The following is a 27,797-nucleotide window of genomic DNA, read 5'->3' on the forward strand; positions in this document are numbered from 1 at the left end:
TACAAACTACTGTAATACACAACCATTGTTTATTTTTCATAACCAATCCATCTCTCTCTGCAGAGCAAGCATCAGCAGGGATCCCTTCTATGACATGCTAGCCACCAGGAAGCGGAGGATAGCCAATAAGAAGTGAAGAGAACCTGACCACACCCACCCTATCATCAGTGACACCAGCATGGACCTCCATCGGTCCAGGAGACGGGGGGGCTCACACTCAGCCCAGAGACATGGCCACAGCAGACAAGGGAATCCAGATTTAGTGGGGATTTGACTTCGGATGCAACACTTCAGTATGGATAAAGGACAAGTCGGGAAGGGCATTTGACATTTTGGTTATCAGTTTCTTTTCAGATGCATGTGTGAATGCAATGCACACAACTATAAATTGTATGTGTGAATGTACTCTATTGTGAAAAGGACAATGGTCTGAGCAGTATGTATGAGGCTGTGTGGGGCCTCCCCAATGTCCGCATACAGACGGCGCTTTCCCCAACCATCAAAGCAGGCTCGAAGAAACATGGACATCTTGGCTAGCTCCACATTGTCCTCTAGTGGGTGAATGGAGTATGATTTCAATGTCAGAAGAACCTCAAACTTTTAGGAATCAACGGGTCAGATTTTCACCTGCAAAACAACTGATACAAGTAGTGTACAATAAGAATTTGTTTTCTTTCCTCTTGTTTCATAATGCGATACCCAGTTGTTGCCAGTTCATACTAGATATCACTATGGTCTATGTAAGGTCAAATGTGAATTCCTGCAGAGCTATAATATACTGTATTAATAATACATAGTCAAGTTTGTGTGACAGTTATTCAAAGCTAGTTTATGTATTGATTCAAAGTCCACTGCTGTACATTTGTTTTTCATATTTATTTTCTCTAATTACAAAAGTGTATTCCCCTTGACATTATATGTACTGTACATAGTTTATTTCTGTAGCATGTAAAAGGTTATGGCTAGCCTACACCCGTTTGTTCACATTTCAAAGTTGAGCAATGAGCATTACAGACTACATACTGCAGTGGAAGAAACCCTCAACTCCAACTCCTCACAGAGCAAATGAAGAAAAACAATTCCTCATATTTCTAAAAGAAACAGATAAATGTAGCAGCCAAGCCAGCTGGTTTTTACATTGGAAGGTGTCAAGGTGAAAACTAATGGCTCTATTCACTCTGTATCGTAGAAGTCAGCGTTACAGCGTGATTGCCAATACATTTCAATGTTCCCGCGTTAGCAGAGACTGCATTCACGGTAAACGCTGCATAGGTCAGCTCAATTGGAAATTACCTCAATTTCTAGAGCGCCAAGTAACACTTCAGCGAAAAAGTTTGAATAGATCAGGTTTGGATCTAAATCGCCCCGTTGTGAGACAGATGGAACTTCACAAAAGTTGTGTAAAAGCTCAAGAGAATCTCAAAATGTTACAGCAGCCTTAATGTTATGAGAATTTTGAGTAAAAACACCAGATCTTCTCCTGTGTAACTGACCAGTCTGATACCTACCCAGCCATCTATTCTTTAGGTTATAGCTTCCACACGGTCTATTGTATGTGGACATTAGTACACAGGTCCTGTTTTGAACTCCCACACTATCATTGTGTAACCTGGAAACAATATGAATGAACCACTGTTAGCCCTAAATCCAAAGTGTTTCAGTCTATCTAAGCAACCAATTAAACAATCACTCATATGCAATATTTTTTACCAAGTCAGACAAATTACTCCTTCCAATAAAATGGCAGAAACTTTTCACCATCTGTGTGTACATCCCCAATCAACAGCATTCACTCAAAAAAGAATAATAATAATGACATTAAATGTATTAAGGCGTTTTATATACCTTGTACAATGTATAAATTTGACATGCTATTGTAGAACTAGAAATGTATTAACAACCATTTACATGTTTTGGTCTTTTTTTTTTTTTAGGTAGAAAACAAAGCCATCCAAACAGACCAAAAGCAGATCATCATACCATTCTACTGACTTATGTCCATAGAACACAGTCTAAATTATGTCATGGGAATTCTAAAACAAAAAAAGAAATTCTACATTGGTATTCCTGATACAGGACCGTTTTAATGTATAAAAAAATAACTGATAGTACAGTTCAAAATTAAATTCACAGTATTCTTTTGGACGCTATAAAAAAAAAAACATTAAAAAAAACAGGTCCACAGCCATAAGATAACATGATTATGATTTTTAAATCCTTGAATGAGTTAAGGATAGAAATGATTTCTCAGTGAAAGCGAGTGAAGAGAGGGATGCAGAGGGAAGGAATCTTCTCCAGTGACGTGTTGAGAGAAAAAAATTGTAGGCTTAAGAGAATTTAAAAAAGTAATTGAAAGCAACAAAGAGCTGGCAATGTCCTTATGTCTATCAGAGTAGATGTGGTGGTAAGTGCACACGTAGTCACCACCGCCAGATCATTCTCTTCCACACGGTCCTCACTCCTCCATAACGTTTCCCTCCATTTTCTTTTCATCTTTTTTTTTACCAACAACTCCAGCTATACAGATATGTGGATAATGGTGACAAACTTGCAGCCAACTGAAGTCATATCAAACAGGTCATCTCCTAGGCAACAACAATAGTCGTTCGATTATTTAACCAAGTGGTCAGTTTTCTGAGGAGGAAAAAGTCTCATTTGAACAAATCCTGAGTCTTCCACTAAGCAGCAGTTGAGATGGTTAAGCTCCAGGCTTCTTTTTTGTTTACAACGTGTATATATTAATTATTTTTCCATAAATGTCCATTGAGTGACAAGTGTCTACCGAATGAATTAGAAAAAAAAAAAAAATCTGGTAGAATCTTTAAAACATTTGTGTGGTAAAAATACAGTATATTCCCAGTAATTCAGCACCACGTTCAAATATTCGGGATGACATTCCTGTTGCATTTCACTTTTCCATAAAGGTTGATTTTTACAGTATTCCAAGTCTGCAATGGGAGAGAGATGTGTTACGTTTGCATACAGACCCATTACAATATCTAGACAATCAAGATGATAAGTTGAAACTGGCTACAGTCAAGCATAGAGATTCTCTGAGTAAGACCGACGTAAAAGTAAGACACTTACATTGTTCTGTTTCTCTGGTCAAACAGAGAAAATCTAATGTCATTCATTGTACAGTCCATTGGTAGAACATCCGTGGGAGTTTCCATTGGGTCGACTGAAGTCATTACCTACAAGAGAAAACCAGATTACGGTCAAGATTATTGAACAGTTACAAACTGAAAAATACTAGTGGACCTGATATATCGAAACCATTGTATGGTTTCTAAAATCAGCTTGTTTCTTACCTGTGTGCCCGTTGAGGTGGTGGTGCGATGCGTTGTGAGAGGTGGCTGTTGGCGATATATTGTGAGAGAAGAAGCGGTCTTTGTTGTCGTCTTCATCGGAGCGATGGTGTTTCTCGGGGTAGCTATTGTCAGAGCCATCATTGTCCTGGTAACGTCGCTTCCTGCTCGCCCTCTCCTCGTCATTGCTGCTCGCCCTGCGACTCTCCCGGGGGGCGTTGGGGTCACGGTGCACCTCGGAACTCTGGGTAGAGCGGGACTTCTCGTCCTCCATGTCAGTGTCGTGCCTCCTCTTCTTCTTCTTCTTCTTGTGTTTGGAGGACCTGCTGCCATCGGCAGCCCTGTCAGAGGAATCCACATCAGAGGTCCTTGAAGAAAGAACACGCAGGTCAGGGTTAAAGTAACTGAATGAATTTCTCTGGCACCTTGTCTATTATTGTGGAGGTAATAAAATACACTTATAAAAAAGATATGACTGCCTTACCCATTCTCTCGACGCCGAGCTTTGTCCTTGGACTTCTTCTTCTTGCTCTTCTTGTGTTTCTTGGCCCGACGCTCCTCAACGCTGCCCTCTCTCAGAGGCTCGGGTCGTTTCTCCAGAGCTGGTCTGGCTGGGGAGAGGTCTGGGCTAGTGGGGGGCTGACTGGGTTTGGTGTTGGAGCTTAGTGGGGTGGGCAGGGGGGTCTCCTCCTGTGAAGGGTAGTAACCACTCTTAACATCACTCCTGTCCTTACCTTCTCCCCTCTCCCCCCTCCACCTGGAGCGTCCGTGAGGCTCCGCTCTGTGGGGGAGGCTGTGCTCCCTCCTGTCCCTCCCCCTGTTCTCTCTGGGTCTGTGGTAGTGGTGGTGGCAGCGATCCCTGTCCCTGGTGTGGTAGGCGTTCCTCTCCCAGCGACGCTCTGACTCCCAGTGTCTGTCCCGGCTGGCCGAGCGATCACGGTACGACCGGTGGTGTTCTCGGTCTCGGTGGTGTTCTCGATCTCTGTGGTCACGCCGGTGTCGATAGCGGTCTGAGTCACGGTCCCAGTTGCGTTCACGGCTCATGTCACGGTGGTACCCATTCCTTTCTCCGGCTTTATCCTGGTCAGAAGAGTACAGCCGGTCTCCACCCCTATCGCGGTCCGAAGAACATAGTCGGTCTCTCCCCTTATCCCGATCAGAAGAATATATCCGGTCTCTTCCCTCTCTGGAGCTGGGCTTGCCGTCCAGCCGTCCATCCAGCCCTGCTGCTGGGCTGTTCTCAGTCTCCCTAACGTCCTCCCCAGATCTGCTGTGTGGTGCTCCAAGGGCTTTTGTGGTCCCCAGGCCTGGTCCAGAGAGGGGCTGGGAGAAGGCTGGAGAGACTAGGGTTCTGAGGGAGTGGGAGGTGGGCTGGAGGGGTAAGGCCCCAGGGTTGGAGGTGGAGCTGGATTCCCTCATGGTGTCAGTAGGTGGCTTAGCGCCAACATCAGCCAATGAGGATGGCGGGTTTGCAGTGGTTGATGGTGGGTGGTGAGGGAGGGGGTCAGAGTGAGTTTTAGTCCTTTTCTCTGGGGTTGGGGAGAGGTGGCTATCGCTGTCGGCACTGTGGAGACTCTGAGACAGGCTGTCCTGGCTGGGGATGGCACTATACACCTCTTTGCTGTAGAAAAATACATTAATAGCATTCATGAATTACTGTACATCAAAATGTTCATGAGAATCTGATAAAACAAAATAGGTAAAACAATCTAATGCTGCGTGCACACAGGTTATTACTGTATGGTACATCTCACATAGTCTTCACAATCCATGCACCGCGTCACAACAAAAAGTATCATGCTACACATTAGAAACGTTTTGTGTGGTTTACTTCTGGTATTGCACGGCAAACCAACGCATGTGGCACACTGCACGCAGTGCCACGCACCACAACCTAGTCCGGCAGAGTCGCCGCAGCAGTGCGGCTTGCCTCACAATTAAATAAACGGACTTCTGCCGGACACAGTTTGATGCAACCGGTGTACACGAGGCGATACACTCACCTTGGGCCACTGTGGTGAGACTCCACCCCATTAGAAATGCTGGGACCCAACCCAGGAGACAGTACATGACCATTGACCTGCACAACAACACATACACGGATAATACACAGCTGCTTGTGTGTGAAGATTCTGCAAATGTAATGTGATGTGTGGATTCAAGTAAAGTATTTAAATGTGTGTGCATGTCTCGACTGAAGTACCTTCTCCGGGTGTTTGATGCCATTAACTTTGTGGTGTCCGTTCTGATGTCCGATCTGGCTGAGTTTGGAGGAGCCGTTTGTCCCAGACCCGTTATGGTGCATGGTGGCCTGGCCGTTACTGATGCCGTTGGGCTTGAGGGCTAGCACTCTGGGGACGGGCCCTCCCTTCCTGCCGTTAACGTGAGGCTTGGTTGTGCCGTTCTCCAGACCGCTGCCTCCCTCCTGGTCAGACTCCTCCGATGACTCCTGGCCATACGGCACCAGGAATGAGGCTCCATGACCGTTTCCGTTAACGGAGGGTGTACCGTTTATGCAAGGAGCCCGGGGCGCGGACATGTCTGAGGTAGTCTGTGACGAAGAACAGGCGGACGGCTGGGCGTAAGAGGAGGATGAGGAGGGGCGGATCTGTTTGCCCTGACCGATGAAGAAGGAGAGCTTCTGACGCTTGGCAGTGTCAGGGATACCTGTAGGACAGCTTAGAGAATGAGAGGAAGAGGAAGAAGAGGAGAGCAGGCCGTAGCTAGTCTTGCCCATGCTGCTGCTCCCACTGCTGGGCTTAGAGCCAGAGGGGAAGTCCCTTAGGGAGCCGTTCCCATTGATGTGAAAGGTGTTCTGGGGGGAAAAAAGACAGTTATTACACGTTGCTTTTGAACAGAAGATTGTGCAGAGGCTAGTGTGTGTTGAGGCTGTACCTTGGCCATGTGTGGGGGCAGCTGTGGTCCTATGAAGCAAGTGTTGGTGTGTCGTGGCCCAATGTTGACCCGGGGTGTGAGGATGGGGCGGGGGGACGACTGTCCAGGGGACCGACTCATGTGGCTGTAGTCCCCTCCGTTCTTCAGATCAGGTGACCTGGTGGCAAGAACAGGCAGCACCCATCACAGATGAGAAACTCAACCACTAAAAGGAAAATCCTGCACAGGACTATTGCATCGTCAAGCAGACTTCATTTTAGAAACACACGTAATGCTTCAACGCTCAGATATTTTTCATCATTCAAACAAAAGGTGAATGGGAGCTAGCTACTCACCTGATATAGAAGAGGACGTACGCCTGCTGGTTGAGGACTGATCTGATGTCACTGACTGATACAGAGGAGTCATTCATCTGGTGCCACTGGCCGTTGCTAGCCTGAGAGAACGTGGGGGGAGAAGGAGAGAAATTATAGACATGCATCCCACAAACATACAGTACGTCACGCGGACACCATAGTAACCATAACCCCCTGTAGAAGACATATGTAATCAAATACATCAGGCTTACATAGAAGTGGTAAAAGGCTTATTCGCTTGGAGGTTGTAAGCAGTCTCTCTCATTGATTGATTTATTGGAGTGTGTTTAGGAGCAGTCTTAACAGTGGTTTGGCGTCTATGTTGGGGCTTACCTTGACGTAGCAGTAGTAGTGTCCAGCGTGGCAGCTGAAGCCAGAGTGCACCAGGACAGCGTAGAGCACATAGACCTGGGGCTCCCCGTGGGACTGAGACATGAAGGGACGCAGGTCCAGGCACTCAGGATACCTCACGTCCTAAGGGAGAGAGAGCAAGGCCATGTGAGATGATATCTCCCCAATTAAAGAATTCAGTAAAAAATGTGACCGGTAAAACAGTTCTTAAAAGAAGTGGTCCATGTTAATGTTTCTGTTACTAACAACGTACTCTGAACTTACCTTAGCGATCTTGCCCCCGTTGTAGTTGGCGAAGCGCTTCAGTGAGATTGTGAGCACATTGGAGCTGCGGTGGATGGTGAATCTCTTAGAGGCTGGAACCATCTTCTTACACCTGCACACACAGTTGGAACAGTTATAAAAACCAATGAAACTAAAAACGCAGTTCACAAGGTTGCAATAACACTGGTTTAGGCAGCACTATGCTGAGACTAACAATAAATGAATACAGATATACTCACTTAGTGCATTTGTAGGCATTCTCTCCATCTAGCTGCTCAGGCTTAACAAACTGCTCCAGTGCTTTGGTGATACTGGGAGCAGTCTGAAAGGTAACACGGGTGACACGTGTCAATGATGTATTCTTAGAAAGAGGTTTGACAGGTTTCCTCACTGTACACCATGAAAAAGGTACTTCACTGTTACCTTGATTTCCAAAGCGACATCCAAATAAGGGTCAAACGTGTCAGAGACTGCTTTGCAGTTTAAACATTTTACTGTAAAAAGACAGCATAGACAATTATTAGATAATATCGTACTTATTAACAACTATGACAGTCATCTAATCATAATTGCCTCTTCAAAATTTCTAATGGTGTCCAGCAGCACACAGAGAAAGTATATCAATCCAATGTATTTTATAAAGTTTCTTTACAGATACCTGGTCTAATACCGCAAAGAGCAAGCAATGCTTGTATCTGCATCATATATATCACATACACAAAGTACCAGTCAAAAGTTTGGACACAACTACTCAGTCAAGGGTTTTTCGTTATTTTTACTATTTCCTACATTGTAGAATAATAATGACGACATCAAAACTATGAAATAACACATACGGAATCATGTAGTAACCAAAAAAAAGTGTTAAACAATTCAAAATGTATTTTATATTTGATTTCTGAGGCTGGTAACGAAAATTAACTTGTCCTCTGCAGCAGAGGTAACTGGGTCTTCCTTTCGTGTGGCGGACCTCATCATAATGATTGATGGTGTTTGTGATTGCACTTGAAGAAACTTAAACATTTCTTGAAATGTTCCACATTGACTGACCTTCATGTCTTAAAGTAATGATGGACTGTCTTTTCTCTTTGCTTATTTGAGCTGTTCTTGCCATAATATGGACTTGGTATTTTACCAAATAGGGCTATCTTCTGTATACAACCCCTACCTTGTCACAACATAACTGATTGGCTCAAACGCATTAAGGAAAGAAATTCCACAAATTAACTTTTAACAAGGCACACCTGTTAATTGAAATGCATTCCAGGGGACAACCTCATGAAGCTTGTTGAGAGAATGCCAATAGTGTGCAAAGCTATCATCAAGGTAAAAGGTGGCAACTTTGAAGAATCTCAAGTATAAAATAGATTTGGACTTTTTTGGTTACTTCATGATTTCATGTGTTATTTCATAGTTTTGATGTCTTCACTATTATTCTACAATGTAGAAAAGAGTAAAAATAAAGAAAAATACTTGAATGAGTAGGTGTGTCCAAACGTTTGACTGGTACAGTTTATATATTTTTTTTCAATATAGCACTAATAAGCCTACCTCTGGACCTTAGATACCCTCCAAAGACTTGATGGATGAAACTGGTTGCCTGTGTTTGCCTGTCCAATCTGTTGAAAAAGGAAACGTCAAACCATTAAAGATGCTAATCAGCGACTCCCAATAGCTTCAAGGGAAATTACTGGCTATGTGTACACACAGGACCATTTTAATCAAGATAGCCTTAATTTAATTTCTCAATGGGACACAATGTCCTAGCCCTTTGAGGAGGAAGACAGCAGAAGAAATAGAGCAAAAGTAATTGCAGAGTAGAGGCAACCTGATGGAGGGCAGAATAGCCCTCCACTCTACATAGGAGGAAGGCTTCCTAAAGTCAGTTAAGGGTCCCTAGTGTATAGGAGATGGTCACTGAAACATGATTTATTAATCATGTCTCACTCTGTGCTGTAAGTGAAATGTGAATGTGGGTCAGATGAGATGTGAGTTTCAGTGTAACACTTACTTGCTTCCGGGCAGGCAGGACTTTTGCATAGCATCCACTGTGTACCGCAGGAACTCATGGGCGTCCTCTTGGCTACCAAAACGGAAATGCTTTGCAATCCCTGCACAGGTGTGACAGAGGTATAGACAGGTGAAGAAGCAACATGATAAATGAGAGACTGACACTGTCAGTTTTCCCTCCAAAAATTACAGCATCAACTCTATATTTTCGGGAGGAAAACTAATTTTGCTGACGAGGTTTCCCAGAATTCTACACCTGTGATGCAGTCTCAACTCTCCTTCCATTTTTGTATGGAAAATAATTTTTGCTGACAGGTTGGTTAGCTGTAATGGCTTTCAACACGTTTGCACAAAGACTAATTCCTATCCACATTGTGCGAAAGTCTTTCCCCCTCTGATTCCAAAATAAATACTACTCACGTTTGAGCTCATTAAGGACTCCGATGGGCTTGATGACGTTCCCAGAGTTGGCAAAGACCTGGGTGATGTGATTCTGCATGGTGCACATCATACAGAACCCAGGCTCGTGACCTGAACATCAACACAGAGGCGGTCAATCGGGTAAATAGGCATTAAAAAGGTCTAATGCAGCCAGTTTGATCTCAATATCAAATAATTTCGGGGAAAAAAAATAATTTCGGGGGGGGAGTATCTTCCTCCGTTTTCAATTAAAATGGTTAAAAAAAAAAGTGTTTTAGCAAAAAGCGATTTCTCAAGCAAGAATTTTGCTAGGTCTGTCTGGGAGTGGTCTTAGTGCGTAGGGGAAACTGAAAACTAGCTGTTATTGGCAGAGCAGTTTAGAACTCTCTTATTGGTCTGTTAACCAATTTACCACCTGGTTATGTCACTAGGCAGGTCAAAACATCACACCAAAACAGGCTGAAATTTCAGGCAGTCTTTTCAAACAGAGCATTATCATAATTTCACAGTATTATTCCAAGTGCATAGTGTAGAAATGTATATAAAACACAGGAAAAACTTGACTGCACTGGGCCTTTAGGCAAAGAATCAACATACACTTTGATCAATTTGAAGCCGCTCTTCTTTGTCTAAATGTTACTTTTGTTTCTCTTTCTAACCTTCTCCTGCTTTGCATTATGAAAATGTAATATAAACAAAAGAGCCCCTGGTTCTATTATCTACATACACGTTTTAGAGTGCTCCCGGGACAGCATGTAGTTACTGAGGGGAGCAGTGTAGGTGAGACACTGCAGAGCCGAGTTGAGGAAGCAGGTATTGCCCAGGTTCTGAAGACCTGATCCGATGCGGTTGACCTGGTTCCACTTCAGGCTGAGCCGCTCGGCCGGGAACAGCACCTTCTGGGGCAAGGCGATGCCGTCCCCACTGGTCAGCACCACTGCGGAGGGGAAAGGGAAACCAATGGTAAAATACATACGTAAAATACATATTACAAATGTCTTCCAGATTGCACAACTGTGTGAAAGCAGCCTCAAATCACAGATGTCTGTTATTTTCTTGTTGCAATAATGAAATACAGCGTTGCCTGGTAGATAAATCAGTGGGAATACAATATTTTTACTGCTTCCAACTTGAAGGCACATTCAAATTGACAATCAATTTCTTTGAATTGAAAGCTAGGCATATTTGATGGATGGGTGGGGACAGCAGAAAGATGCTGCGTTTCTTGTTTAGTGACATAACATGTGGCACCACAGGATCCATTGTTCAGGGTACATCAGGCTATTTACACCCCTCAAAACCGCAATATGGTTACATAACTGGGCCAGTATAATAGAAACATGTAGGGGAACCGGTTAAGGCAGTCACTTATGAGAAGAGATCTGGGAAACCACTACTCAACTCAGCACTCCCTGTTTGGAATATAGTCTTGAAAGATTTCATTCATTACAATCGGGCATGAATTACATTTTTCAAGACTATTTTCCAATGAATTAAGGTCCTTTCCTTCTGTATTTTTATGCATTTTGGAGCCCTGCAACCAAAGATAACGGGCAATACTACAGTAATGGAATTACGCTTTGACTCAGTTTTTTTTTTCACTTTAAAATGTATGCCAAACCACAAATATTGATTTGAAAGTTTAACAAAATGTACAGCTATGAATATAACTACTGTTCACTGAAGGAGGGAACGAGGTATAACATAGTATGGAGAGTCAACAGCCAATCACCTTCACCCCCCCCCCCAAAAAAGAAGAAACCACATTCAACGAGCCAATGAATGCCAAGCACGCCCTCGGAAGCCCTGCCGTCCTGGCCTGACGGCATAGGGCCAACATTTGTTTTACCTCAGTCCCTCCTTCAGGGAACAGTAGTTATTTTCACAACTGTATATTCCCTTTCAGTCGGTCCCTCAGTAGAACATACTATGGGGACTTAGAATCACGCCCCAAGCCTGCTCAGAGGGTACGAAAAACTAGGAGGCCCTCAGCAGCCCAAGCACACACAAGTTCCACAGGCACCAAAAAGGGTTTACAGAAGACACCCTTTTCCTCTAATACTTATCTGAGAAGCCTGAACTGTCAGAGAGCCTCATGAGGCCTGAACTGTAGAGTCTCATATAGGTAACCAAAACCTGCTGTAATTTGGCTATGGATACTGACACGCTGCCACTGCAGCTCAAGTCCATAGACCAAAAAAGGTTCCAAGAACAATACTTACTGTACAAGCCTGAAAATGTCAGAACGCGTACAAGTAACCGCAAGTACAAAACAGAACACCTGTCGTGACTTTGTAAAAGAGCACACGCGCACTGCATAGCATTGACTATAGTCAATGAACCAGGGCAAGCCGAGGCTAAAACCTTTTACTCGCGCGCTGCCATGGCTCAAACCCACAGGAAACTGTGGTAACCTTGCTAATGCGCGCTTTACGCGCTGCTGCACCCCAAGGCTGCTCAAGTTTCAAACCCACAGGGAATTTTGGTAACTCAGATAAATGCACAACCTGTGCACTGCTTAATACCACGCCAGACCCAGCCATAGGACAATGAGCCACACTGGGAACAGTTACATCCAAGCAATAAAACCTCAAAACAGAACACCAACTCGCTGCAGCACAGGTATCACCAATCATCATGCCCCTGAACAATTCCCAAGCAGCCGCCACACCACTGGTGGAGTGAGCACGCACACTGCTAGGCAACCCTTGCCCTTCGCTTTCTTTGCAGTGTCTTTACATCGACCTACCCCGAGCTGGATTAGTGAAACAGGCAAAAAGCTGGTCACATCCAAGTGTACAAAACATTAAGGACACCTGTACTTTCCATGACAGACTGACCAGGTGAAGGCTATGATCCCTTATTGATGTAGCTTGTTAAACCAATTTCGTGGTGTCCAATTGTTGTAGTAGCTACTATCTTGTCTCATCGCTACAACTCCCTTACAGGCTTGGGAGAGACGAAGGTTGAAAGTCACGCGTCCTCCGATACACAACCCAACCTAGGCGCACTGCTTCTGAACACAGCTCGCATCCAACCCGGAAGCCAGCCGCACCAATGTGTCAAAGGAAACACTGTGCACGTGGCAACCTTGGTTAGCGCGCACTGCGCCCGGCCCACCACAGGAGTCACTGGTGTGCGATGAGTCAAGGACATCCCTACCGACCAAGCCCTCCTTAACCCGGACGACGCTAGGCCAAACTGTGCGTCGCCCCACAGACCTCCCGGTCACGGCCGTTTACGACAGAGCCTGGGCGCGAACCCAGAGTCTCTGATGGCACAGCCACTGCGCCACCCAGATGCTCTTATCCAGCATGACTCACCGGCGCAATTAGGGTTGAGTGCCTTGCTCAAGGGCACAGCGCCATATTTTTCACCTAGTTGGCTCGATGAGTCGAACCAGCGACCTGGCCCAACACTCTTCACCGCTAGGCTTCCACTTCAAATCAGTGCAGATAAAGGGGAGGAGACAGGTTAACCTCACTAGGGTAGGGGGCAGCATTCGGAATTTAGGATGAAATGTGTCCATATTAACCTGCCTCAGGCCCAGAAGATAGGATATGCATATAATTAGTAGATTTGGATAGAAAACTCTAGTCTCCAAAACTGTTAAAATAATGTCTGAGTATAACAGAACTGATATGGCAGGCGAAAACCCGAGGAATATCCAACCAGGAAGTACTATTATTTTTGAAAAGTTGTTTTTTCTATTGAAAGCCTATCCACCATACAAAGACTTAGGTCCCAGTTCACGAGCTCTATGTCTTCTTCTTCTTCTTCATGTGGCCAGTGGAATTTCCAGACATCAGCCATGCGCCTGATCGGGAACGCGCCTTTGTTTCTCTTTTTCTATTGACAAAGCTTTTGTCCAGTTTAAATATTATTTATGACAAAAACAACTGGAAAGTTGGCATGTTTCTAACCTTTATTGTACTTTTTGTCTGGACTTATATTTAGTGCACATGCCTTGAGCATTCGGATTAATGGACAAAACATGCAAACAAAAAGGAGGCTTTTTGTCATAAAGAGGGACATTATCGAACATGTATTGTCTAACATGGAGACCTGGGAGTACCACCAGATGAAGATCAAAGGTAAGTGATTACGTTTAATGCTATTTCTGACTTTTGTGACACTCTCCTTGGCTGGAAAATGGCTGTATGGGTTTCCGTGGCTAGGTGCTGACCTAACAATCACAAAGTGTGCTTTCGCAGTAAAGCCTTTTTGAAATCTGACACAGCGGTTGCATTAAGGAGAAGTTTCTTTATTCGTATATTTAACACTTGTATCGTTTATCATTGTTTATGATGAGTATTACGTAACGTGCCAATGTAAACAGATTTTTGGATATCAATATGAACTTTATCAAACAAAACATACATGTATTGTGTAACATGAAGTCCTATGAGTGCCATCTGATGAAGATCAAAGGTTAGTGATTCATTTAATCGCCATTTCTGACTTGTGAACCCTCTCCTTGGCTGGAAAATGGCTGTATGGTTTTCTGTGACTTGGTGCTGACCTAACATAAATCGCAAGGTGTGCTTTGATTTACAAGAAGTTTATCTTCAAAATTGTGTATAATACTTGTATGTTTGAGGAATTTTAATTATTGGATTTTTGTTTTGAATTCGGCTCCCTACAATTTCACTGGCTGTTGTCAAGGTGGTACTCTTATACCAGATAGGTTTAAAAATGATTTTTAAGCCTTTGAGACAACGATTGTGTATGTGTGCCATTCAGAGGGTAATTAGGCAGGACAAAATATTTAAGTGCCTTTGAAAGGGATATGGTAGTACGTGCCAGGTGCACCGGTTTGTGTCAAGAACTTCAATGCTGCTGGGTTTTTCATGCTCAACAGTTTTTCCGTGTGTATCAAGAATGGTCCACCACCCAAAGGACACCAAGCCAACTTGACAACTGTGGGATATATTGGAGTCAAGATGGGCCAGCATCCCTATGGATCGCATTCGACACAGCGTAGAATCCATGCCTCAATGAATAGAGGATGTTCTGAGGGTAAAGGGGGGGATTCAACTCAATTAGAGGTCGACCGATTATAATTTTTCAATGCCGATACCGATTACTGGAGGGCCAAAAAAGCCGATACCGATTAAAGCGGCCGATTTAAAAAAAAATATTTGTGATAATGACAATTACAACAATACTGAATGAACACTTATTTTACCTTAGTATAATACATCAATAAAATCAATTTAGCCTCAAATAAATAAACATGTTCAATTGTTTAAATAATGCAAAAACAAAGTGTTGGAGAAGAAAGTAAAAGTGCAATATGTGCTATGTAAGAAAGTTGAAGTTCCTTGCTCAGAACATGAGAACATATGAAAGCTGGTGGTCCTTTTAACATGAGTCTTCAATATTCCCAGGTAAGAAGTTTTAGGTTGTAGTTATTATAGGAATTATAGGACTATTTCCCTCTACCATTTGTATTTCATTAACCTTTGACTATTGGATATTCTTATAGGCACTTTAGTATTGCCAGTGTAACAGTATAGCTTCCGTCCCTCTCCTCGCTCCTCCCTGGGCTCAAACCAGGAACACAACGACAAAAGCCACCCTCAAAGCAGCGTTACCCATGCAGAGCAAGGGAAACAACCACCCCAAGACTCAGAGCGAGTGGCGTTTGAAACGCTATCAGCGCACGCTAACTAGCCAGCCATTTCACTTCGGTTACACCAGCCACATCTCGGGAGTTAATAGGCTTGAAGTCATAAACAGCGCAATGCTTGACGCACAACGAAGAACTGCTGGCAAAAAGCACGAAAGTGCTGTTTGAATGAATGCTTACGCACCTGCTTCTGCCTACCACCGCGCAGTCAGATACTTGTATGCTCAGACAGATTATACGCAACGCAGGACACGCTAGATAATATCTAGTAATATCGTCAACCATGTGTAGTTAACTAGTGATTAAAATTGATTGTTTTTAATGCTAGCTAGCAACTTACCTTGGCTTACTGCATTCGCGTAACAGGCAGTCTCCTTGTGGAGTGCAACGGTCGTTATTGCGTTGGACTAGTTAACTGTAAGGTTGCAAGATTGAATCCCCCGAGCTGACAAGGTGAAAATCTGTCGTTCTGCCACTGAACGAGGCAGTTAATCCACCGTTCCTAGGCCGTCATTGAAAATAAGAATGTGTTCTTAACTGACGTGCCTAGTAAAAAAAAATTTTTTTTAAAGAGGCAAAAATCGGTGTCCAAAAATACAGATTTACGATTGCTATGAAAACTTGAAAAGTCGGCCCTAATTAATCGGTCGACCTCTAAACTCAATATTAGAAAGGTATTCCTAATGTTTTGTTCATATGCATAAAGCGCGCACTGGATACAGGCCATGCAACCTTGCAAACACTAAAACAGCTTTCCCAGTTTGACAACAGATGCCACTCCGGCGGGAGAAATCAATAGGTGGATATCACTGCCAATCACAAAACTGGTGGGTAAGTAATACTGTGAAACACTAGCATTCAATTATTAGTGCTATATTATATATTATATATATATAAACATTTTCTGAAATTAGAATGCAACAATTTAAAAAAAAATCTCTCATTTGTAGCACCTTTAAAGATGTAATTCTGTTTCCAAAAACCCACAGGGCAATATTTCTTAAACTTACAGAAGGTAAACAATTTCAATTACTAAATACAATTGTTGACATTAGTTTGTCAACATTGTGTTGATGGATTTATGATAGAAAACATCTACCAGAAAAACCAAGACCCCTTTTCTATCTGTTTATCCAGAAATCAAAGCCTTTACTTATGCCTAATTTTCTTCATTTGACACTCAATTTGATATGCTGCTATGAACTTCACATTGGAGCTCATGCGTCCTTTGATGGAAACACCCCATCCCTATCTGTTAAAGTCAAAAGACTTCAGAATTGAGCACATCAACCCTCCTCACCTTGCTCCTTGGGCCTGTCTGCGGTGATGGCAGCACTGCTGCTGTAGACAGTGGCTCCAGGGGTTGGGCCCATGCAGCCCCCGGTCTTCACCCTGGGGGTGTCGGAGGATGAGGGACCCCCCGCCCCCCAGCTGGAGCACCCGCCGTCCATCCCGTTCCCGTCGCCGCCAGGGAAGGTCAGCGATCCGGAGCGCTTGCACCCGACTGACTCGTGGTCAGATTTCTCTGAAGATCTGTCAACTATGGTCATTGTTCATTGCTGTTAGACAAAAACAAATAAATACAGAGGAAGTTAGATAATGCTGTTTTAGATACTACAGCTAACCTATGCTTAGTTGGGAGAACTGTGAACGGAGTTGTCTGTGACAAAAATTGGTCTTGAAGACTAGCTCTGTGGCTAAAGGATGAAAGACTTTTACAGAAACAGCCCCTAAACCACCCAAAAGCATCCTATTTCAAACTCACATTATTTCCTGACAATCTAATGGTTCAGTACTACCATCCTACTTGAAGATGCAGATTGTGCCGAATTCACTGCACTATACGGAATTGTATGTTGTCGTATTCTAAGAACCTGCACAGCAACAGCGGATTGTCTGTAATATCATCATGTCACAATGTGACTAACAGGTTTCCAGTGCCTAAATAAATCAACTGATATTGTTAGATATGCCGGGTAGGATTTCAGTGCGTAGGTAGCACCAATCACACAGAGCATCTAACAGGATTGACCCACTAAATTACCAGCAGGTGGTCTGTCTGGTGGTGTAAATGGGTCATAAGTCATGTAGACAACACCACAGCCGTGGGATATAAAAGCAAAAGTAGCCTCTGAGGGAAAAGGAGGAGTTCTGCAGACAGTGGAGTAGCCCCAAAGGCATGCTCTGCTTATGGTTTGCATTGAATTTACATGCGACACAGAGCTCCCTTTAAAGTCAGATTTAGTGATACATTTACTGACTGCAAGTTTGTTGTAATAATTTATTACTGATAGGTTAGGTGGAAGTTTCATCATATTGCAACTAATTAGAACCTTTACAACTACCACAAGTGTATAGGGTGTAGGGACTAGGGGTCAGCTTTTGAGTTGCATCTGGGACACACTGGTATAGCTAGTAGATACATTGACACACAAAACTTTACTAAAATTACACAAAATGATATCACTACACTACCAGTCAGTAGTAGTGATTGATTATGTTTTAGCTAGCTAAAACTGAAGTCAAATGAACAACATTGTAGATAGTAGTAATGACATACAGGAACAATCACCAAAATGAAACCAGAGACTGAAGAGGAAGCTAGGCATCCAACTCCCTATTTTTTTCTGGTTAGTCAATGAACTAACCAGACCCGGCTGCTATCGCAATGGCACAATATCTTTGGTATTGGTGCCTATGGGAGAGCCACCCCATAAGCAGACCAGAACTTATAATTTTTCTCAATTGTAAACGGCCTGAGTAAGACAATTTATCCACCATCTTTCCCTGAAATCAGAAGGGTCCTTGCTATCTGAGATCCTTAGGTGACGTCAGCTGGATGTCCTCATTGACGTGGAAATGTAAAAATGTTACGGTAAGGGTTATGGTAAGACATTCAGTCTAACTACCTTTTGTCACCTATTGACGATAGTATCTTCTGACCAGGTGTGTTTTGCTAAGAGCCCCAATGCTTACTCAACATGCAGCGCTTCGCTTGCGGTATGGTTTAGGAAGCATAAAAGAACACATCTTTCATATCCGCAAGAAATCGTAAAAAGGATAAATCACTATACACCTTGATATGGTTCCCACACTGCCATGTTACAGTGCTTGTTTTAATGAAAACAGAAGGAAGACAGTCGATTGCCTGAGCTAATTAGATATGTCTCCGAAGACCTGTGTGTAAACAGAGACAATTTGCCTCTAAACAGAACATGTAATTGCCAAGGCAGCAGCTACTATTCCTGGGGTGCAAACACATTAAGGCACAAAAAAAAAACTACAAATTAAACAAAATATCATTACACCACAAAATGTATAATACCACCATACAACAATTTTAAAATGTGTGTGTGTATATATAGAGTACTAGTATAAGTATGCGTCTCTTCAGTGTGCGTTGTTCCATAAGGTGTAGTTTTATGTTGTTTTGTTAATTCGATTTTACTACTTGCATGAGTTACTTGATGTGGAATAGAGTTCCATGTAGTTATCATGGCTCTGCGTAGTACTGTGCGTTTCCCGGAGTGTGTTCTGGAATTGGGAACTGTGAAGAGACCCCTGGTGGCATGTCTTGTGGGGTATACATGGGTTGCCATCGGACCTGTGTGCTAGTCGTTTGAACAGACAGCTCGGTGCTTTCAACATTTCAATACCTCTCACAAAAGACAAATAGTGATGAAGTCACTCCTCTACTTTAAGCCAAGAGAGATTGACATGCATGTCATTGATGTTAACTTTGTGTACATTAACCATACAGAAATGGTTTGTCGAGTTTAGTATGGAAGAACTTGACTGTTCTGCACAGAGCCCTGACCAAAACCACATCGAACACCTTTGGGATGTATTGGAACAATGACTGTGAGCCATGCCTAATTGCCCAACATCAGTGCCCGACCTCACTAATGCTTGTGGCTGAATGGAAGCAAGTCCCCACAGCAATGTTCCAACATCTTGGGGTCCAACTGCATATTAATGCCCATGATTTTAGAATGAGATGTTTGATGAACAGGTGTTCACATACTTTTGGTCATGTAGTGTATATAATGTTGAGACACCAGCATAAATAGATACCCAGGCTTTACGCAGTGCCAGATCATTAGAGAATAATAAAAAAAAAACTTCTTATGGCTGCAATCCCGTTAACGGGAGCGATATGACAACAACCAGTGAAAGTACAGGGCGCCAAATTCAAAAGAACAGAAATCTCAATTAAAATTACTGAAACATACATGTATCATATCTTTTTCAAGGTAGTCTTGTTGTTAATCCCACCAGTGTCCGATTTCAAACAGGATTTACAGGGAAAGCACCACAAACGATTATGTTAGGTCACCAACAACTCAAACACACAGCCAATTTTTCCAGCCAAGAGAGAGAGAGAGAGAAAAAAAGCACAGAGAGATAAAATGAATCACTAACCTTTGATAATCTTCATCAGATGACACTCATAGGACTTAATGTTACACAATACATGTATGTTGTGTTTGAAAAAGTTCATATTTATATTTAAAAAATATGAGTTTACATTGGTGCGTTACATTCACTAGTTCCAAAAACATCCAGTGATTTTGCATAGCCACATCGATTCAACAGAAATACTCATAAATGTAGATGATAATACAAGTTATACACATGGAACTATAGATATACCTCTCCTTAATGCAACCGCTGTGTCAGATTTAAAAAAAACTTTACAGAAAAATGAAACCATGCAATAACCTGAGACGGCGCTCAGAATAAGTCACATAGCCGCCACGTTGGAGTCAACTATAACCATAAATGACATGCAAAATATTCCCTTACCTTTGATGATCTTCATCAGAAAGTCTCCCAGGAATCCCAGGTCCACAATAAATGCTTGATTTGTTTGATAATGTCCATTATTTATGTCCAATTAGCAACTTTTGTTAGCGCGTTAGGTACACCTATCCAAACGCTGGAGCTGGTCGACAGTTTCTTCTGACAAAAACTCCCAAAAGTTATATTACATGTCGAATAAACATTTCAAACTAACTACAGAATCAATTATTAGGATGTTTTTAACATATAGCTTCAATAAAGTTCCAACTGGAGAATTCCTTTGTGTCTAGAGGAGGAACAGAACACAGGAAGATATCATGCGGTATGCGCGTGACCTGGAACTGGCACTCTGCCAGTAGTCTGATGCATTCTGTTCTTATTCAGCCCCACATAACAGCAGAAGCCTCATTCAAATTTCTAAAGACGGTTGACATCTAGTGGAAGCTCTAGGAAGTGGATCTTCATTCATATCTAACAGAGATTTCAAAATGGAATGGTTTGAAAATATACCAGCCTCAGATCTCACTTCCTGTTAGGATTCCTTCTCAGGTTTTTGCCTGCCATATGAGTTCTGTTATACTCACAGACATCATTCAAACAGTTTTAGAAACTTCAGTGTTCCCTATCCAATTCTACTAATAATAGCTAATATGCATATATTAGCAAATGAGAATGAGGAGCAGGCCATTTACTCTGGGCACCTTTCATCCAAGCTTCTCAATAGTGCCCCTGCAGCCATAAGAAGTTAAGCAAGGGGCCTAGACAACTGCCCGACTACCTGGATTATGTTGGGAGGCTTCCATATTATTTTTTTATTTCACCTTTAACCAACCAGGTAGGCCAGTTGAGAACAAGTTCTCATTTACAACTGCGACCTGGCCGAGATATAGCAAAGTGACACAAACACAGAGTTACACATGGAATAAACAAAACGTACAGTCAATAACACAATAGAAAAGTCTATATACAGTGTGTACAAATTAAGTAAGATTAGGGAGATAAGGCAATAAATAGGTCATAGTGGTGAAGTAATTACAATTTAGCAATTAAACACTGGAGTGATAAATGTGCAAGTAGGGATACTGGGGTGCAAAGGAACAAAACAAAAATATGGGTATGAAGTAGTTGGATGGGCTATTTACAGATGGGCTATGTACAGGAGCAAAGATCTGTAAGCTGCTCTGACAGCTTATGCTTAAAGTTAGGAGTCTCCAGCTTCTGTGATTTTTGCAATTCGTTCCAGTCATTGACAGCAGAGAACTGGAAGGAAAGGCGGCCAAAGTAGGAATTGGCTTTGGGGGTGACCAGTTTAATATACCTGCTGGAGCGCGTGCTACAGGTGGGTGCTGCTATGGTGACCAGTGAGCTGAGATAAGACGGGGCTTTACCTAGCAAAGACTTATAGATGACCTGGAGCCAGTGTGTTTGGCGACGAATATGGGCGAGTATATGGAGCTTCGGTGACAAAACGGATGGCACTGTGATAGACCGCATCCAATCTTCTCAGTAGTGTTGGAGGCTATTTTGTAAATGACATTACCGAAGTAAAGGATCGGTAGGATAGTCAGTTTCACGAGGGTATGTTTGGCAGCATGAATGAAGGATGCTTTGTTACGAAAAAGGAAGCAGATTTTAGATTTAATATGCTTAATGAGAGTTTACAGTCGAATCAGACACCTATGTATTTGTAATTGTCCACATACTCTAAGTCAGAACCGTCCAGAATAGTGATGCTAGACAGGCGGGCAGGTGCGGACAGCAATCGGTTGAAGAGCATGCAGTAAGTTTTACTGCATTTAAGAGCAGTTGGAGGCCACGGAAGGAGAGTTGTATGGCATTGACGTTCGTCTGGAGGTTAGTTAACACAGTGTCCAAAGAAGGGCAAGAAGTATACAGAATGGTGTCGTCTGCGTAGAGGTGGATCAGAGAATCACCAGCAGCAAAAGCGACATCATTGATGTATACAGAGAAAAGAGTTGGCCTGAGAATTGAACCCTGTGGCACCCCATAGAGACTGCCAGAGGTCCAGACAACAGGCCCTCTGATTTGACACACTGAACTGTCTGATAAGTAGTTGGTGAACCAGGCAATGCAGTCATTTGAGAAATTAACGCTGTTGAGTCTGCCAATAAGAATGTGGTGATTGACATGGCCATGTCAATGAATACAGCTGCACAGTATTGTTTTTTTAATCAATGGCAGTTATGATAACTTTTAGGACCTTGAGCATGGCTGAGGTGCACCCATGACCAGCTCAGAAACCAGATTGCATAGCGGAGAAGTTACGGTGGGATTCGAAATGGTCGGTGATGTTTCACTTGGCTTTCGAAGCCCTTAGAAAGGCAGGGTAGGATATATATAGGTCTGTAACAGTTTGGGTTTAGAGTGTCTCCCCTTTGAAGAAGGGGATGACCGCTGCAGCTTTCCTATCTTTGGAGATCTCAGACGATATGAAAGAGGTTGAACAGGCTAGTAATAGGGATTGCAACAATAATTTTAGAAAGAGAAGGTCCAGATTAGAGGTTGACTTAAATCGGAATAGCCGATTAATTAGGGCCGAATTTCAAGTTTTCATAACAATCGGAAATTGGTAATTTTGGACACAGATTTTGCCGATTTTATCATCATATATATATACACACACACATTTATTTAATCTTTATTTAACTAGGCAAGTCAGTTAAGAACACATTCTTATTTTCAATGATGGCCTAGGAACGGTGGGTTAACTGCCTTGTTCAGGGGGTGAACAACAGATTTTTACCTTGTCAGGTCAGGGATAAAATCTTGCAACCTTACGGTTAACTAGTCCAATGCTCTTACCACCTGCCTCACAAGGAGCCGGCCTGTTACGCGAATGCAGTAAGAAGCCAAGGTAAGTGGCTAGCTAGCATTAAACTTAATCAATCATAATCACTAGTTATAACTACACATGGTTGATATTACTAGTTTATCTAGCGTGTCCTGCATTGCATATAAATCGATGCAGTGCTCATTCGTGAAAAAAGACTGTCGTTGCTCCAACGTGTACCTAACCATAATCACCAATGCCTTTCTTAAAATCAATACACAGAAGTATATTTTTTTAAACCTGCATTTTTTAGCTAAAAGAAATCCAGGTTAGCAGGCAATATTAACCAGGTGAAATTGCGTCACTTCTCTTGCGTTCATTGCACGCAGAGTCAGGGTATACGCAACAGTTTGGGCCGCCTGGCTCATTGCGAACTAATTTGCCAGAATTTTACGTAATTATGACATAACATTGAAGGTTGTGCGATGTAACAGGAATATGTAGACTGATGGATGCCACTCGTTAGATAAAATACGTAACGGTCCCGTATTTCACTGAAAGAATAAACGTCTTGTTTTCGAGATGAGTTTCTGGATTCTACCATATTAATGACCTAAGGCTCGCATTTTTGTGTAATTATATTATAATTAAGTCTAGGACTTCATGGAGCAGTCTGACTGAGTGATGAAAGGCACCAGCAGGCTCATAAGCATTCATTCAAACACTTTCGTGCATTTTGCCAGCAGCTCTGCTGTTTATGACTTCAAGCCTATTAACTCCCGAGATTAGACTGGTGTAATGATGCGATGTGAAATGGCTAGCTAGTTAGCGGGGTGCGCGTTAATAGCGTTTCAAACGCCACTCGCTCTGAGACTTGGAGTAGTTGTTCCCCTTGCTCTGCATGGGTAACGCTGCTTTGAGAGTGGCAGTCGTTGTTGTGTTCCTGGTTCGAGTCCAGTTAGGAGCAAGGAGAGGTAAGGAAGCTATACTGTTACACTGGCAATACTAAAGTGCCTATAAGAACATTCAATAGTCAAAAGTGTATGAAATACAAATGGTATAGGGAGAAATAGTCCTATAATTCCTATTATAACTACAACCAAAAACTTCTTACCTGGGAATATTGAAGACTCATGTTAAAAGGAACCCCTAGCTTTCATATGTTCTCATGTTCTGAGCAAGGAACTTCAGCTTTCTTACATAGCACATATTGCACTTTTACTTTCTTCTCCAACACTGTTTTTGCATTATTTAAACCAAATTGAACATGTTTCATTATTTATTTGAGGCTAAAATGATTTTATTGATGTATTGTTTTGTCATTATTACAAATACATTTTAAAAATCGGTATGGGCTTTTTTTGCCCCCCCCCAAAACAGTAATGTCGTTGAAAAATCATCGGTCGACCTCTAGTCCAGATCGTCTAGCCCAGCTGACTTGTAGGGGTCCAGATTTCGCAGCGGTTTCAGAACATCAGCTATCTGGATTTGGGTGAAGGAGAGCTGGGGATGCTTGGGCAAGTTGCTGTGGGGGGGTGCAGAGCTGTTGACCAGGATAGGGGTAGCCAGGTGAAAAGCATGGCCAGCCGTATATAAATGCTTATTGAAATTCTCAATTATAGTGGATTTATCGGTGGTGACAGTGTTTCCTAGCCTCAGTGCAGTGGACAGCTGGGAGGTGCTGCTCTTATTCTCCATGGACTTTACAGCGCCCCACAACTTTTTGGAGTTTGTGCTACAGGATGCAAATTTCTGTTTGAAAAAGCTAGCCTTTGCTTTCCTAACTGCCTGTGAATATTGGTTCCTAACTTCCCTGAAAAGTTGCATATCACGGCGGCTATTCGATGCTAATGCAGTACGCCACAGGATGTTTTTGTGCTGGTCAAGGGCATTCAGGTCTGAAGTGAACCAAGGGCTATATCTGTTCCTGGTTCTACGTTTTTGAATGGGGCATGCTTATTTAAAATGGTGAGGAATGCACTCTTAAAGAAAAAAACCAGGTATCCTCTACTGACGGAATGAGGTCAATATCCTTCCAGGATACCTGGGCTAGGTCGATTAGAAAGGCCTCATCGCTGAAGTGTTTTAGGGAGCATTTGACAGTGATGAGGGGTGGTCGTTTGACCGCAGATCCATTACGGACACAGGCAATGATCGCTGAGATCCTGGTTGAAGACAGCAGAGGTGTATTTAGAGGGCAAATTGGTCAGGACGATATCTATGAGGGTGCCCGTGTTTAGGGATTTGGGGGTTGTACCTGGTAGGTTCATTGATAACTTGTGTGAGATTGAGGGCATCAAGCTTCGTTTGTAGGATGGCCGGGGTGTTAAGCATGTCCCAGTTTAGGTCACCTAGTAGCACGAGCTCAGAAGATAGATGGGGGGCAATCAGTTCACATATGGTGTCCAGGGCACAGCTGGGGGCTGAAGGTGATCTATAACAAGCGGCAACGGTGAGAGACTTGTTTCTGGAAAGGTGGATTTTTAAAAGTAGAAGCTCGAAATGTTTGGACACAGACCTGGATAGTAAGCCAGCAGAGTTCTGTCAATCTCTGCAGTATATTGAAACTCCACACCCTTTGGCAGTTCTATCTTGTCAGAAAACGTTATAGTTAGGGATGGAAATTCCAGGATTATCGGTGGCCTTCCTAAACCAGGATTCAGACACGACTAGGCAGAGTGTGCTAAAGCAGTGAATAAAACAAACTTAGTGAGGGGGCTTCTAATGTTAACATGCATGAAACCAAGGCTTTTACCGTTACAGAAGTCAACAAATGAGAGTGCCTGGGGAATGGGAGTGGAGCGAGGCCAGGCAGGGCCTGGATTAACCTTTACATCACCAGAGGAACAGAGGAGTAGGATAAGGGTACAGCTATAGGCTATAAGAACTGGTTGTCTAGTGCGTTCGGAACAAAGAGTAAAAGGAGCAGGTTTCAGGGCGTGGAAGAATATATTCAAGGCATAATGTACAAACAAGGGTATGGTAGGATGTTAATACAGTGGAGGTAAACCTAGGCATTGAGTGACAATGAGAGAGGTATTGTCTCTAGAGACACCATTTAAACCAGGTGAGGTCACCGCATGTGTGCGAGGTGGAACAAAAGGGTTAAATAAGACAATCACTAACCAAAATAGCAATGGACAAGGCACATTGACATTAGGAAGAGGCATGTGTAGCCGAGTGATCATAGGGTCCAGTGAGTAGCTAGGCGAGCAGGAGACACGGCAATTCAGACAGCTAGCAGGCCGGGGCTAGCAGATGGGCCTTCAGGGGACGTCGCGACGGAGGAGTCTGTTGATACCCCCTCGGGCGGATTATGTCAGTAGACCAGTCGTGATGGATTGACAGGGCTCCGTGTTGGCAGTAAAAGGGGTCCAGGCCCACTGGCAAAATAGGCATTGTAACCCAATAAGTGGCTGATGGACCTCTTCAGCAAACTGAGAGATGGGTCTAGCAGGGCCTCCAGGCTAACTGGTGCTTGCTTCAGGACAGAGACGTTAGCCAGGAGTAGCCACTCGGATAGCAGCTAGCTAGCTGAGATAATCCAGGTGACAAGGTTCAGAGCTTTTGGTAGGAATCTGGAGATGTGGCAGATGTGCAGACTGGCAGGAGTTGACCGGGCTGAGGTTAGCTGATGACCGCTAGCAGCGGCTAGCTTCTGTTGGGGGTTCCGGTTATAAAAGTATAGAAAATAGCAGAACTATACCACATTGGGTGAGGCGTGTGGCAGGAGTGTATGTCGAAATTGAGGTTAAAAAAATATGAAAATAAATAAATATATAGATAGACACGGGACAAGACAAAGACGAGGCCCCACAGAACACCCTCCCGAGAGGCGCAGCGGTCCAAGGCACTGCATCGCAGTGCTTGAGACATCACTACACACGCAGGTTTGACCGACCAGGATGTCCTTATCCCATCACGCTCTAGCGACTCCTGTGGCGGGCAGGGCACATGCACACTGACACGATCGCCAGTTGTACGGTATTTCCTCCGAAACATTAGTGATGCTGGCTTTCGAGTTAAGCGAGCAGTGTCAAGAAGCAGTGCAGCTTGGCATTGTCATGCTTCGGGGGATGCACGGCTCTCGACCTTCGCCTCTCCCGATTCAGTACGGGAGTTGCAGCGATGGGACAGGACTAACTACCAAACGGAAATCATGAAATTGGCAAGAAAAATAGGGTAAAATGTTTAAGAACACACTGTGTTCTGTTGGACAGGTAACAAATAATGAAACATGCTCAATTTGGTTTATATAATGCAAAAAAAATGTTCTGATGAGTCCAAATTGGATTTTGGTTACACCTGCCGTGTTTTTGTGAGATGCAGAGTAGGTGAACGGATGATCTATGCATGTGTGGTTCCCACCGTGAAGCATGGAGGAGGAAGTGTGATGGTGCTTTGCTGGTGACACTGTCAGTAATTTATTTAGAATTAAAGGCAGACTTAACCAGCATTCTGCAGCGATACGCCATCCCATCTAGTTTGCGCTTGGTGGGACTATCATTTATTTTTCAACAGGACAATGACCCAAAACACACCTCCAGGCTGTGTAAGGGCTATTTTACCCAGGAGAGTGATGGAGTGCTGCATCAGATGACCTGGCCTCCACAATCACAACCCAATTGAGATGGTTTAGGATGAGTTGGACCTCAAAGTGAAGCAAAAGCAGCCAACAAGTGCTCAGCATGTGGGAACTCCTTCAAGAGCATTCCAGGTGAAGCTGGTTGAGAGAATGCCAAGAGTGTGCAAAGCTGTCATCAAATATAACATTTACTTTTATTTCTTGAACACTTTTTTGGTTACTAGATAAATTCCATGAGTTATTTCATAGTTTTGATGTCTTCACTATTATTCTACAATGTAGAAAATAGTACAAATAATGAATGAGTAGGTGTTCTACATTTTTTTGACCGTGTGTGAGATAGAGACAAATGTATATATTATTTTTTAAATATTGACCTTAG

The 27,797-nt window shown here is 43.1% G+C and overlaps 2 protein-coding genes across 2 annotated transcripts in view; one reads left to right on the forward strand and one right to left on the reverse strand.

Annotated features, from left to right (window-relative positions):
- The window catches only part of LOC135523642 (cytohesin-3-like), a 52,655-nt gene extending 50,895 nt beyond the window's left edge, over positions 1-1,760 (forward strand). Inside the window, exon 13 of the mRNA XM_064950450.1 lies at positions 64-1,760. Coding sequence (XP_064806522.1) covers positions 64-136 — 73 coding nt within the window. The 3' untranslated portion in view covers positions 137-1,760. The remainder of the gene's footprint in view (positions 1-63) is intronic.
- Positions 1,761-1,823: 63 nt separating this feature from the next.
- usp42 (ubiquitin specific peptidase 42) overlaps positions 1,824-27,797 on the reverse strand; it is a 28,823-nt gene continuing 2,849 nt past the window's right edge. Inside the window, exons 2-18 of the mRNA XM_064950449.1 lie at positions 16,537-16,795; positions 10,332-10,541; positions 9,605-9,715; positions 9,186-9,285; positions 8,726-8,793; positions 7,598-7,668; positions 7,414-7,496; positions 7,175-7,286; positions 6,893-7,033; positions 6,539-6,639; positions 6,204-6,360; positions 5,512-6,123; positions 5,312-5,388; positions 3,793-4,929; positions 3,312-3,676; positions 3,088-3,194; positions 1,824-2,948 (exon numbers count right to left, since the gene is read on the reverse strand). Coding sequence (XP_064806521.1) covers positions 3,127-3,194; positions 3,312-3,676; positions 3,793-4,929; positions 5,312-5,388; positions 5,512-6,123; positions 6,204-6,360; positions 6,539-6,639; positions 6,893-7,033; positions 7,175-7,286; positions 7,414-7,496; positions 7,598-7,668; positions 8,726-8,793; positions 9,186-9,285; positions 9,605-9,715; positions 10,332-10,541; positions 16,537-16,786 — 3,663 coding nt within the window. The 5' untranslated portion in view covers positions 16,787-16,795 and the 3' untranslated portion in view covers positions 1,824-2,948; positions 3,088-3,126. The remainder of the gene's footprint in view (positions 2,949-3,087; positions 3,195-3,311; positions 3,677-3,792; positions 4,930-5,311; positions 5,389-5,511; positions 6,124-6,203; positions 6,361-6,538; positions 6,640-6,892; positions 7,034-7,174; positions 7,287-7,413; positions 7,497-7,597; positions 7,669-8,725; positions 8,794-9,185; positions 9,286-9,604; positions 9,716-10,331; positions 10,542-16,536; positions 16,796-27,797) is intronic.

The sequence above is a fragment of the Oncorhynchus masou genome, chromosome 31, assembly GCF_036934945.1.
Source record: "Oncorhynchus masou masou isolate Uvic2021 chromosome 31, UVic_Omas_1.1, whole genome shotgun sequence".
Lineage (NCBI taxonomy): Eukaryota > Metazoa > Chordata > Actinopteri > Salmoniformes > Salmonidae > Oncorhynchus > Oncorhynchus masou.